At 57.7% G+C, this 12626-nt stretch overlaps 4 protein-coding genes across 4 annotated transcripts; 1 reads left to right on the top strand and 3 right to left on the bottom strand.

Annotated features, from left to right (window-relative positions):
* Nucleotides 1-337: 337 nt before the first annotated feature.
* LTHEOB_275 (uncharacterized protein) lies at nucleotides 338-2416 on the bottom strand (the record flags this gene model as incomplete). Its single annotated transcript, XM_035511596.1, has 1 exon — nucleotides 338-2416. One exon carries the CDS (start codon nucleotides 2414-2416, stop codon nucleotides 338-340), a length of 2079 nt encoding a protein of 692 aa, XP_035372277.1.
* Nucleotides 2417-3775: 1359 nt separating this feature from the next.
* Nucleotides 3776-6598, bottom strand: LTHEOB_276 (Protein kinase; the record flags this gene model as incomplete). The annotated part of the gene is made up of 4 exons (XM_035511607.1): nucleotides 3776-4188; nucleotides 4242-4341; nucleotides 4403-6288; nucleotides 6580-6598. 4 exons carry the CDS (start codon nucleotides 6596-6598, stop codon nucleotides 3776-3778), a joined length of 2418 nt encoding a protein of 805 aa, XP_035372278.1.
* A 1027-nt stretch (nucleotides 6599-7625) lies between these two features.
* LTHEOB_277 (Calponin domain containing protein) lies at nucleotides 7626-9762 on the bottom strand (the record flags this gene model as incomplete). Its single annotated transcript, XM_035511618.1, has 5 exons — nucleotides 7626-7829; nucleotides 7881-8493; nucleotides 8543-9169; nucleotides 9228-9647; nucleotides 9707-9762. 5 exons carry the CDS (start codon nucleotides 9760-9762, stop codon nucleotides 7626-7628), a joined length of 1920 nt encoding a protein of 639 aa, XP_035372279.1.
* Nucleotides 9763-10232: 470 nt separating this feature from the next.
* Nucleotides 10233-12128, top strand: LTHEOB_278 (Sodium hydrogen exchanger family protein; the record flags this gene model as incomplete). The annotated part of the gene is made up of 3 exons (XM_035511629.1): nucleotides 10233-10485; nucleotides 10536-11356; nucleotides 11406-12128. 3 exons carry the CDS (start codon nucleotides 10233-10235, stop codon nucleotides 12126-12128), a joined length of 1797 nt encoding a protein of 598 aa, XP_035372280.1.
* Nucleotides 12129-12626: the final 498 nt, after the last annotated feature.

Below are 12626 nucleotides of genomic sequence, written 5' to 3' on the forward strand. Positions count from 1 at the left end.
AGACACGCTCGCTTTCCTCCCGTTCCCTCCCCATTCTCACCTTTCTTCAACAACATGCTGTCTATCCCGCTCGCTCTTGACGAAGCCATAATCCAGGACAGACAGAACACGAGACCGCAATCAACAGCAGAAGAGAAGAGAGAAAACAAGAAGCAAGGCCGTGTGTCATCAGATCAGATCCGCATTAAAAAACCTCCACAAGTCATATATACATCCCATCCACCCATCCGTCCAAAGCGACGACATGAGAAAACCCCACCATTATTATACCTACACCAGCATCCCCTCCTCCCCCTCCCCCTCCTTCCCCCCTCCCTCCTGGCACCCACTCACTAGCTCACTGCCCCCCATTCAACGCCTCCGCCGTCACCCTGCCCACAAACCCCGCATACTCGCTAAACAGCACCCCCTTGAGCACCTGCTCGCCCTCGTCGACGGCCCACGCGCCGGCGCGCACCAGCCGCTGCCGCCACGCCGCGCGCTGCGCCTCGCTCAGTTCCGTCCAGCTGCGCGCGTGCGCGTCGGCCCGGCGCGCGGCGGCGCGGTTGCCGTGCACCTCTGTGCTCAGGCTTTCGCCGGCCTCGGGCTCGTCTTCGGTCGGGCCGGCGCGGACGAGGATGGCCTTGGTGTTTTCGTCGTCGTAGTCGTAGTCTTCTTCGTCAGAAGACGACTTCAAGTAGTTCGGAGCGTACGCTTCGAGCAGCGAGCGCAGGTGCAGCGTCGAGGCCTTGCGCACGATCTGGTCGGCGGCGTCGGCGGCGTCCTTGAACGAGTTCTCGACGACGACGGAGGCCTTGGTGGCGGCGCTGCTTACGCTCGCGCTGGGTTGTTGGAAGAACTGGCGGGCTCCCGGGGGCAGCAGGTCCTGGCCGCCGCGGATGCCGGCCAGGTACTCCTGCACGGCGTCGGGCAGGCGGATGAGCACGAGGGGCTCCTGGCCGGCGCGGGCGGCCGTGAAGTTGAGGTACTGCTGCAGGCAGATCAACGTGACGAGCAGCGAGAAGCCGATGACGAGCACGGGGAGGCTGCGGTCCAGCAGCACGCTGGGCCCGCCCTTGAGCACGTACCGGCTGCCCGCCTTCTTGGGCTGCACCGGCGTCAGCGTGAACGTGTCGACGACGACCGTGTTGCCGAGCGACGTCGACGCCAGGCGGAGGTACTGCGGGCCGGGGCTCTTGGGCGGCTTGTCCGGCGAGGACGGCTGCTGCCAGGGCGAGTGGTAGGGGCAGAAGGCGAGCTTGGTCATCTGGAGGGGGTGGACGTCGCGGAGCGTAGTGTAGCTGTTGAATCGGCTGAGAGTGTCGGTCTTATTGCCTGAATATTCGAGGGTGTAGAGCTCGATGGAGATGTCGTGACCGGCCACGGCGACCACGATTTGCTGTGCACCAGTCGCCGGATCTGTGTTCAGAGCACAAACGTCCATGCCGCCGGCGGCCTTTATGCGGCTAGGGAGCCTCTTTTGCAGAACGACCTCACCCGGGGCGTCTGGAAGCTTGCGGAGAATGAGGAGCTCAGCGCCTTTGCGCTGGGCATGATTGCAGCAAAGCAGGATATGGTGCGGTGTGAGATAACGGATATACTTGATGGTTGGTCGAGACGAGCCGGATTTGAAAACGTCAGGAAAAGGCAATGAATACGCGGGTATGAGACTGTCGGCAGGAGTGATTGAGGTGGCCTTCTTCTTCTCAAAATCGTATGTCATGCGGGAGACAAAAACCTCATGGTCGGTGCAAAATGCGACGGAGAAGTTGCCCTCGGATGATTCGTTGATGTCCACATCGTTGATATCCTTTCCTTCCTTCGGATTTATCCTCTGTATCACATCCCAGTCTGACGGCACCGCCGTTGTAGCATCGAAGATGACCAGCTCCGACACAGGATTGAAATCCGTGGCTATCGCGCCGATGCGCTTGCTCCCCGACTCCCTTATTTGGGCCGGAGATAGTCTCAGAAGACGCTGGTAGGTATCCTTTTTCGCGGCAGTTGTAGTAGGAGTCCTGAACAGGGAAGTCTTGCCCAAGAAGCCAACGCGACCTTTCTTCGCCTCTGCTCCTTCTTGCGCCGCCTTTTTCTTCTGCGGGTATTCAATCTGGAAGGACCTCAGGTGTTTGTTCCTGTCTGCCAGGCGCTCATTCTCGGAAGAGTTTATGCCGGCAAAAGTAATAAGGCCGTCCTTGGAGGCCAGGTTGGCCAGAGACATGACGGCATCCTCGTCGCGCGGCAGGTCGATCTCGCCGGCCACCTCGATCGCGGACCGCGACGACACATCGAGGAGGGTGATCTGGTTCGGGACGCCGCTGCGACCTTCGCCGCCGCCTCCGCCGACGACCAAGTATCCGCGATTGTAGGGGTCGAAGTCGGCGGAGTACACCGGGTACGACAGGGTGGCTTTCGTGAAGCTCACGGACGGTGCCATTGCGCACGAAGGAAGACGAGGCACGCGCTGTGCAGGGCTGAAAGGCGAATATCAAGCGGGGCGAAGCATCCAAGGAGGTAGAGGAGGGCGATATAAGGATGTTTGCGGTGGTGAGAGAGCTGCGGCTTGGCCGTGGTAGCGCAGTCGGAAGCTCCAGGGTGGAACGGTGACGTTGCTCGAGCTGCCGTGCGCCCCTCAGCTGCAGGCACCAACCACGACCGCACCGCCATCTTACCCAGCGACCAGTCATAATCCACTCAAAAGTCAGCATCTTCAAACGACACCTGTTCGATTGCAATAGGCAGCATGTGCAGCCTATCCTGTATGAGGAAGAGAGAAATGAATCTCCTTGGTTGCATGAATCCTGGTTAGTGGTATATCGCAACAGCCAGCAGCTTGTCGTAGCTGCATTCCGGATATTGATGCAAAACAAGTCTCCATACGACAATCACGAGCTCATTATTAGATTCTAGGCCTGGCACACGATGTCCCATTCCAAACTCCCGTGAATTCATGTCTATCGTGTCCCACGATTATCGAAAGAGCCTGATCCCCAGTATCCCCATCCTCAACTGCTACCACTTGATCAACCCAAGCGGTGGGGAATGCAGCAGGGGATAGTAGTCTTGGCCCCCCTCGCAGTCAAATCACCTCTGCAAATTTTTCGTCTTTCCAGCACCCTCCCTTCTACACTGCACACGTCATGCCGGAACCAGACTAATATGAGGTGGGTATTGGGACAAACGAGAGAGCCATAAAACAAAAAACAGGCAAGCAAAGCCGTGAATAATCATGGGCTCGTCCATCTCAGCGGCGCCCGGGAATATGAATAAAAACTTGCGGGATCAAAAGAAATCAAAAAAGCAAATTCCGCCCATTTCAACCACCCTCACTGACACCTCTTGCCTCGCGCCCCTTGATATCAAAATGCATGGAAATGCAGCCCAAAGGGAGGGAACGAAAAGCACACCGTGGAAGGGCCGCCACCGCCTGAAAGCAGAAACAACTGAGAGAATTTTGAAGGCCAGCTTGCTCGAACGCACACGGAGACCAATGGCTGCAACGCTCGAAGAGAGTGAACGAGTACTTTGGCGTCGCGCTTGCTGAACTTAGCCGACGACGCGCGCAAAGAAGAGGCGATGTTTCGTCGCAACTGGGTATCTTTCATCCTTTTTTCCGACACTTTAGAACTTTTGCGCCGTCCGTCCGCTTCTTGGGCTGGAACTTCGAACCGACATCATCCCAACCGGGTTGGAACACGGGCGGATTCGCTTCAGTGCTTGGCGTGATTTGGCTTCTTCGTCACTAAAGAGAGAAGGGTAGTCAAATAGGAACCAGAAAAATATTAATCGCTTCCGTCTAGTGGGAAGAGCCCTTACGGAAAGCGAGAAGCGAGCCGAGGCCAGTCAGGCCGCATCCATTCTTCAGGAACTCGTGGCTGAGCAGCTCCGTGGCAGTCGCACGAGAGCGGACGTCCACGCAGAGACAGACGCTCAGGAAAGCCTTGAGCTCCTTCGAAAGCTTCTCGGGCTTCTTGAGGCGCGGCGTTCCGTTGGTGGCAATCAGGTAGAGTGCCTTGAGCGGCTCCTCGTTGAGGTAAGGAGGCTCAGACTCGATCATTTCGATCGCCATGATACCGAGAGACCAGATATCAACCTTGCTGCCGTACTCCTTCTGCTTGACGACCTCGGGTGCCATCCAGTACGGAGTACCGACCATGGTAGCACGCTTGCTGCGCTGCTCCGTAAGCTTGGCGCAGAAACCGAAATCGGCTGTAGAGACGTCAGTATGATTGTTACGCCATAATTCGAACTGCGCCACTTACTGATCTTAACGTTGCCACGGCCATCAAGAAGAACGTTGTCACTCTTGATATCACGGTGGATAATGTTCTGGTTGTGGAGGTGCTCGAGACCCTTGCAAGTCTGCATGCGGAGATTGATTAGCGGCTCGAAAATCATGAAATTTGCGGATTCGGACACTCACCTCAAGACAGATGGTTGCAATCTGGTCCTCAGTGATTGACGGGTTGTTGTCAATGACATCTGTGAGAGCACCTCCCTCCATGAACTCCATGACGACCCAGAGCTCCGAAGCCTCCTCCTGCAAGAAAGCATCCAAGAAGTTGACGATGTTGGGATGGACCGAGTCCTTCATGACAATAATCTCATTGACAATGAGCTCCTTGCGGGGCTGATTGCGGAGATCCATCTGCTTGATGGCGACCTGAGCCCTGGGTCCGTGCTCAGCAAGCAGCCTCTTGGCAGTCCGCGAAGGCGCATTCTCGCGAATCCTGGCAACGTAAACGGAGCCGGACGCGCCCTGGCCAATCTTCTTCTGCTTGTTGTACGACTCAAGCGGCTTCTCCTTGGAGACAACCTCACGCAGCTTCGCCATAACCTCACCCTCGGACATGGCCGACATACGGACCTCCTTGCGCGTCGGAGGGTCTTCCTTCTTCGTGAGCGCGGCCTCGGCGGCCTTGACGGCATCGTTCTTCGGAGCGCCGGTCGGCTGCTTCGTTGCGATGTTGAGCGGCTTGGGCGCAGCGGGACCACGCGCTTGACTACTAGCACTTGCACCGTTAGGACTACGCGTGTGACCTGGACCTTGTCCTGGGGGGTACCTCTGCTGGGAAGATTGCTGGGGCTTCGTCGGAATCTTCGTCTGGGCGCTGCCCTGGTATCCGTTCTGGGTCTTAGGCGCCGGAGGCGCGGGACGCTGGGCGGCCATCTGGCGGAGCGATCCGGGAGGCTGCTTGTTGGCGGTAGGTGCTGGAGGCGCGGCGCGGGAAGGATTGTAGCGGTCCTGCTGCGAGCGGGCAGGGCTGCTGTCGCTGTCGTCGCCATAGCCGCCAAGCTCTTGCTTAGCCATTGGTACCGACTTCTGGGGGAGGGAGGCATTGTACGCTGCCAGCTCTTCGCGTTCCCTCCTCTCAGCCTCGCGGCGCTGATCCTCGCGCTCGCGCTGTCTGCGCTCCTCTTCCTTCCTGCGGCGCCTCTCTTCCTCAAGACGGGCGTCAGCCTGGGCCTGCTGGTACGAAGACTGCTGGCTGTTGCCGCTGGCCTGAGATTTGGTCGTGCCGTAGCTGTCTTGGCGCTGGAAACCGTTCGGGGGGCCGGGGCGAGGACCGGCGACGGACGCACCACTCGAAGAGTAGCCGAGCTGCTTGTTAGGTTCGGCACCGGGCGTGGGGGTGAGGCTCGAGAACTGGGCGGGATCTTCGGAGCGCTTGACCAGCTTCTCGGTGTAGAACTCGAGGACCTCAAGCACGGCCTTGGGGTTCTTCTGGTAGTCGTCCTTGGTAATTGCGGAGGCTGTGAGGAGTCTCTCCCATTCTTGCGGCAGACCGACGAACGCACCGCTCGTGGGGTCGAAGCCGACATGAACTCTGTGGGTGAAGTTGGTGGGGTTAGACACGCCGCCCATGCTGGGACAGCGCTGGTAGATGGAATCGATCCAGGCGTAAACCTCGTCGTCCGTTTCGACCTTGCAAATCAGCTGCTTCGTAGGGCCGTCGCGCGGCGGTGATTGGCCGTTGTTAGCTGTGGCGGCGGTCCGGATGATCTCAAAGGAAAACGGGTAGTCCTCCGACCGTTGGATGTTGGTCACGTCGCGAAGGTAGATGGTGAAGGATACCTTGGGCGAGCTGTTGCTCTTCAGGAAGTCGAGCTGGTATTCCCTCAGGACGAGGTACTTCTCGCTCCAGAACATGCCTTTCAGCATGCCGTCTTCCTTCACCTTGGCCCAGCCATCTCTGATGACATTGTCCTTGCCACTCTTCTCGTTTCCCGTGTGCTGGCGCTGGATGGGCGTGGCGCCGCTGAAGCCGGGTGAATTCAGACTCATTTGAGACATGTTGCCAGGTAGACCTTGTGTGGATGGGGTCAGAGCAAGTCGTGGGCGATCGGCTGGGGGTTTTGGAGCAGGGCCAGGGTTCATGAATTGATCGCGAGAGTACATACTGGTAGATCCGGGCGTCAGCGTACAGCGCCTTCGTGAATAGCCGCTGCTGGGTGGAATGCGAAACGAGCACAAGGTCGGGGGGTGCGGAGGCGAGGAGCAGGTGAAGTGGGTGGAGGTCCGCACGTGGGTAGCGACAGCGAGAGGGGCGGCCAGTGCAAACTCCGCAATTCGGGGGGCGAGCTATGGGCGCGACTTACGGTTGGGAGGCCATTGCATGTGTCGGTTAAGGGCGCGAGCGGTGTTGATTATGGTCAGGAGGGCGGTATCTGCCCGACGTCGAGGGGTCGCTCAGACCGCGCTTCACTGGGACAATCGACGGCTCGACGTCGCAGCCGCGTGCCCAGGAACAATAAGCAACAGGGCCTTTGAGGCGGCGGTGTGCTTTGTGCGGCTCTTTCGCCTAGGAGGTCTGGCAGGTATAGGGGCGGGGGGAGGCGACTTTTAGAGAGCGCGAAGTACGGTGAGGCTCATGCGCGCGACGGCGGCAGTTCGCACCGAGTCAATGCTGCGGGCTGCTGATCCGGCGGGGGGAGCGCAGTCTTGGGCAGCGTTGGCCGTGGCGCTTTGGCGAGCTGGGAGCGAGCAGGCAGGCAGGGTGAGCGAGTGCACGAACAGTGGAGGTGAGGGCGTGCGGGCGTGCTCAAGTTTTGACAGGGTAGCGGGGGCGTGGGCGGTACCCTGGAGCGGAGCGGTGGTTGCAGGCCTGTCAGCCGTCAACTGAATCCCGCGGCCGCTGCTTGGGGGGAGCCCAGGCGACACGGGATAGCCGCCGCACCACCCGCGGCGATCGCACACCCGGCCCTGCTAGAATTTCCAGAACGCGCCCTTGCCATCTCCGCTGCGCCGCCACAGCCCAACAGCAAATGAAGCTTGATGCGTTGCGCCAAGCACCGGCCTCCTATCGCGACGCGCGCAGCTGCCCAGCGTCTCCATCAGCCTGCGACACAGCCGCCGCGACGCGTTTCAGAGATACTTCGTCACAAATATAGCTGCGCCGCCACTCGATCCTGCATGCATGCGTATAAATCGCTGCCACTGCCGCCGTCACGCCGGAGCGACGGCAAGCTTTATCACTGCTGTTGTTGCTAATTACACTCCACAATGCCTCTCCAAAGGCGAAAAGTAACCCAATTGCATCAGGAGCATCCCAACCACGCCGGTCCAATGCACCATGACAAACCCGCACTGCGCCTCCGTCCGCGAATGGAATGTACACCAAGCTCCCAATCCCGCCAATACCAACTTAAGATGCGTCTCCATTAGCTCCTTCATTACCGCGGTTGCCGCCCGAGATGAAGTTATTCATGTAAGTAATGTAGTCGTACTTGGGCAGATCGCGGTCCTCCTGCAGGTCGGGGCCCTTGTGCTCTGGCATCTGCCTGATCAGATCCTCGATAATCTCGTCCGGCACGAGAGAGTGGCGGAGATCCAGCTCGGTGACGTAAGGCTGTTCCCTGTTAATATCCACGCATTCCGCTGTTGGGTCGAATGCACATACCTTGCCGTCCGCAACTTCCCTGAAACTCTCGAAGACCTGCTCGGCGTTGTTCTGGTCCTCAGTCTCGTTGACCATGAACCGAATGAACTGCTCAAACGAAACGTAATTGCTCCCCTCGCTCGTCTCCATGAACTGCTCGTGCATTTCTTCTTCGTCATAGACCAGACCAAGACTGGCAAGCGCAGCAGAGAACTCCAGCTCCGTCAACGAGTTGCTCAGATCACGATCGAAATGCTTAAAGACGGACTCGAACTCCTCCAGTTGAATGGGTGTCAAATTGGTCATGTTACGTGCCACCATCTGGTTGTCGAGGAAAGCAAGCTTCTTCGAGACGCTAGCTTTCACCAAGTCTAGTTCGTACTCCAGCTCGTCGTAAGTATATGTTGTGTAGTCGTTTTCTTCGATGTTAGCCTCCTGGCATTGCCTGTCGATATCGGCGATTATTTCCAAGAACTGATTCAATGGCTTTACGTTCTCGCTGAGCTTCTGCGTGTGTTGCCGCTGATCTTCTACGTCACCTTCGAGACCTGACAAAGAAACGGACAAAGTGTTCAGAGCAAGTGCCAAGTCATTCGCTTTGTCGGCAAACGAGCGGCGAAGGGCATTTTTGATGCTGCGCTCCTTGTTAGTCCAAACCTGGGAGTCCGAGACGGGAGACTTACTCTCTGATCGTTTCGTTGATTACTGAGCTTCTTGCGCGTTCTGCTGCCATGAGTCCGGCCCAGGCTTGATCCAGAGCCTCCAGACTGAGCTCCGGTGGCGGCGTGTAAGGACGTAGGCGGTACGTGCTGAGCTTTGTTTTGATGTTGCCTAGGAGGCTGACCAGATCCGACTTCTCTGCGACCCACTCCCGCTTCTTGGACCTCCTGTAGGTTGTGAAGAGCGCAGCTTGGTGCTTTGCATCGGCGTAGGTTCCGTCAAATACAGCTCCCTCCCACTCCTTCTTTTGCTCCGCAATCTGGCGCAACAGCTCCCTCATGCGACGCTCAAAGGAATTCTGCATCTCCCAAGCACCCTGCATACTCTGTACAAACTTTTCGACACGACGGCCGGCGTTCTCAACCTTCTCCATTTGCGAAAAGGCGTGGAACCAGTAGGCAATGTAGGTCATCAGCGAACGCTCGTCGGGCTTGGCAACGTCGCAGACGTCCTCGACGTCAAGAAGGTCTGGGATGCCGATCTCGTTGGCAGCGATCTCGAAAGCAAGCTTCATATTACCGGCGTGGTCGTTCTTGTCAAGGGAGTCATAGTCGATAAGGTCGGGGCGGTGGATGTCGAGCAGGGCACAGCTGCAGAGCTTTGTTAGCATCAATAGCATTTATTCTGTACCGCGCCTGAAGAACGTACAAAGCTAGACCGTCGTTCCAGCTTGTGGAAAAGTCGCGCACATTGACTTCGTCGTAGCAGGCGGTCTTTCTCTGGCACCACAGCAACAAACCCTCCTTTGCGCTCAGACCCTGGTCGGAAATCTCGCTGATGGTGAAGCGGAGAATGAGGGTCCAGATCAGACCCAGGATGATTTTCCGGTTGCCGTCGACGACATCCTCTGCGCCCATGTTCACCAGCTGAATACTCCGACTCCTGACAAAGTCCAGCGCCTTGTTGACATTTTCAAATTTCTGGACGCGCAGCTTGGGTTTCGAGGCGTACTTCCCGAGGGATTCCTGGGAGAGGATCTCGAGCAGGTGGATGAGGAGGGTGCCATCGGAGAGGTCGGTGCACAGGTCCTTGATGACCAGGCCGCGGACGGAGAGCTTGCTGTTAAGCCTGCAGGCAGAGGCGCGTCAGAAGCAGGCGGGAGGGCAAGTGGGGGGCGAGAGACGGACCATTTCGTAAAGGTCTTTTGCTGGACAATGACCCACTGCTGCTCAAGGGGAGCCATGGTACCTTCGCGGCATTGGAAGCAGGCAGCGGGGAGGGTTGGCGCAGCGTTTCTCGGGGCGGAGGTGTTGTGTTGACAGCAGACTGCGCGGCCGACAGTAGAGCGGCTTGGGACCCTGTCGGGCGCGGCACTGCGAGAGTCGAGTTCCCGTTGGCTGTTCCCCGGCGACCGGGCAAGCACTTCAGGGAGGCGCGTGCGGACCGCGACCGCGCTGATCCCTGACGCTGTTGCTGCTTTGGCCGAGACCCGAGTCAGCCAAGCCTTCCGCGCGAGCAAGCGCTGCTGGGCGTCTTGAGAGCAATTGCGTAGCCCGACTCCAGCCTCTGCGCTGCTGCCTGCGTTTGTTTTCTCGTCTCTGCTCCTTCGTCCTGGCAGCGTAAACAACGTTTGGGCGTACAAAGTCGAGCTAGCCGCGCCCCGCAGCTAACCCCCGTCCCGTTGGAGCGCGCGCGTGCAGATTCCCTGTCACCATGGCTGCCAGTAGCGCCGCCTCGCTGCCCTACCATGAGCCCGGAATCACCACTATCCTTATTCAGGGCTCGTTCCTAGTCATCCTCAATGTCATCAATACCATCTTGGACAACACCGTCTACTGCGGCCTCCTCGGCCAGATCTTTGTCGGTGTGGCTTGGGGCACACCAGGGGCAAAATGGCTCTCGGAGTCGACCGAAGAGGCCATTGTCCAGCTTGGTTATCTCGGCTTGATACTGCTCGTATACGAGGGTGCGTTCTAGCCCTATCCCTTTCCATTGAACCTCTCTCATCTCAGCCAGGCGGCCTCTCGACGTCGTTCGCGTCCCTGAAAGCCAATCTGCTTCTCTCCATCGCCGTTGCTGTCACGGGAATTGGTGTGCCTATAGGCCTCTCGTTCGTTCTGCAGGGCCTGGCCGGTGCGACACCTCTGCAGGCCTTCGCCGCAGGCGCTGCGCTCTGCTCTACTAGCTTGGGAACTACCTTCACCGTTCTTGCAACGAGCGGCCTCACGAAATCTCGTCTCGGCGTGGTCCTCACCAGTGCTGCTATGATGGACGACGTTGTGGGTTTAGTCATGGTTCAAGTTATTTCTAACCTCGGTGGCTCCGGCTCGTCGTTCAGCGCGACTACCGTCATCAGGCCTGTTTTCGTCTCGCTGGCGTTCGCCGTGCTGATCCCGCTCGTCTGCCGCCTGATCGTCAAGCCTGCTACTCTTTTTTTGAACAAGCACCGGGAGGCACACCCCTCCGGGCCGATGCAGAAGTTCCTGTCCATGCATCAGACGAGCTTCTTCGTCCAGACAGCCGTTCTTCTTGGTTTCGTTGCGGGTGGCTCCTTTGCAGGGACTTCCAACCTCTTCACCGCATATCTTGCTGGTGCATCCATCAGCTGGTGGGATGTTGAGGTGCCTCATTTGCCGGTTGAGAAGTCTCAGAGCACGGACGCGAGTCACGCTGGCAGACAATCTTCCGCCGGCGAGGTCTCGAACGATAATACCTCTCAGGTGATTGACAATGGCGACAGCGTCCGAAGCCAATCATCCGCTCACACATCTGGGGTCGCAATTTACGAGCGATATTACCAGCAGGCTGTGGAGAAGATATTGAAGCCACTTTTCTTTGTAAGTGCTTCTGACGGGTTGACTTTACTCTTTCTGACGATGTGTGCAGGCCTCGATTGGCTTCTCCATTCCCATTTCCCAGATGTTTACGGGCTCTGTTGTCTGGCGTGGAATCGTATACACAATCCTGATGTTGTTCGGGAAACTGGTATGTGGTCTATGGTTAGTCCGCTTTTCTGTTTCGCCGTACATCCCCGAGCGTCTTAAACTCCGTAAGCTCCGCCTGCCGTCTATGCCCCACCTCTGGGGTGCATCGGCGAAGAAGGAAGCCAAAGCCGAGCGGAAGAAGGACCCGAATCGGAAGCACAGCCACGCGGATGCTCTCCAACCTCAGCGCGAGGAGCAGCAGATCCCATCTCAAGCCCAGACATCTCCGCGAAGCGAAGAAGACACGGCTCAGCAGCACGGCGCGTCGTCCGAACAGGACGAGCATGCTGATAATAGCACCCGGCATACTTCGCGCGACCCCAAGAAACCCATTTCGCTGTACCCGGCCTCCATCCTGGGCAGCGCGATGGTGGCGCGCGGCGAGATTGGCTTTCTGATCTCGTCGCTTGCGCAGAGCAAAGGGATATTCACTTCCGCATCTGGTTCTTCGCCAAGCGGTTCGGATGAGATCTTCCTAGTCGCTACCTGGGCGATCATGTTATGCACGATCATCGGACCATTAACTGTCGGACTATTAGTCAGACGCGTCAGGAAGCTGCAGAAGACCGGCGACAACACCGTTGAAGGGAAGAGAGACGTGCTTGGCGTGTGGGGAGTGGAATAAAATAACGTTTGCACCGGACATTACATGTTGTAGCGGCCGAACGTCAGAAAGCGAAATGTTGCCATTTTAATGTACTAACTGGCAGTGTTATTCCACCTCAGATATACAGAAGCTATGAAAGTTGAATGAGACATTGGACAAAACTTCGGCCCTTTCTCCTTTCTTTCTTCTTGTCTCATGTCGAAATGATAGCATCTGGTCATATTACTAGAAAACACACAAATGCTGTCTCGCAGCATGCCTGAGTTCAGGGCAAGCAGGCCCGACTTTGGGCCGCCACAAGGCCAGCCACACCAAGAGAAGATCAATGGGGACTGATTTGCGCCATCTGCGGGCCGCGTGACAAAAGGCACGAAAATGATGGCGCCCTCTCCTTGACCATACGCCCGCCGGCGGCAACCGGCGCGCAATTTCGCGTACCTTCATAAAACCAAATTTTATATGCCCGGACGCGAGATCCTACCCAAAATTCGTCAAGACCGTGGCGGAAGTGTTCAT

Source organism: Lasiodiplodia theobromae (assembly GCF_012971845.1).
Source record: "Lasiodiplodia theobromae strain AM2As chromosome Unknown scaffold_1, whole genome shotgun sequence".
Classification (NCBI taxonomy): Eukaryota; Fungi; Ascomycota; class Dothideomycetes; order Botryosphaeriales; family Botryosphaeriaceae; genus Lasiodiplodia; species Lasiodiplodia theobromae.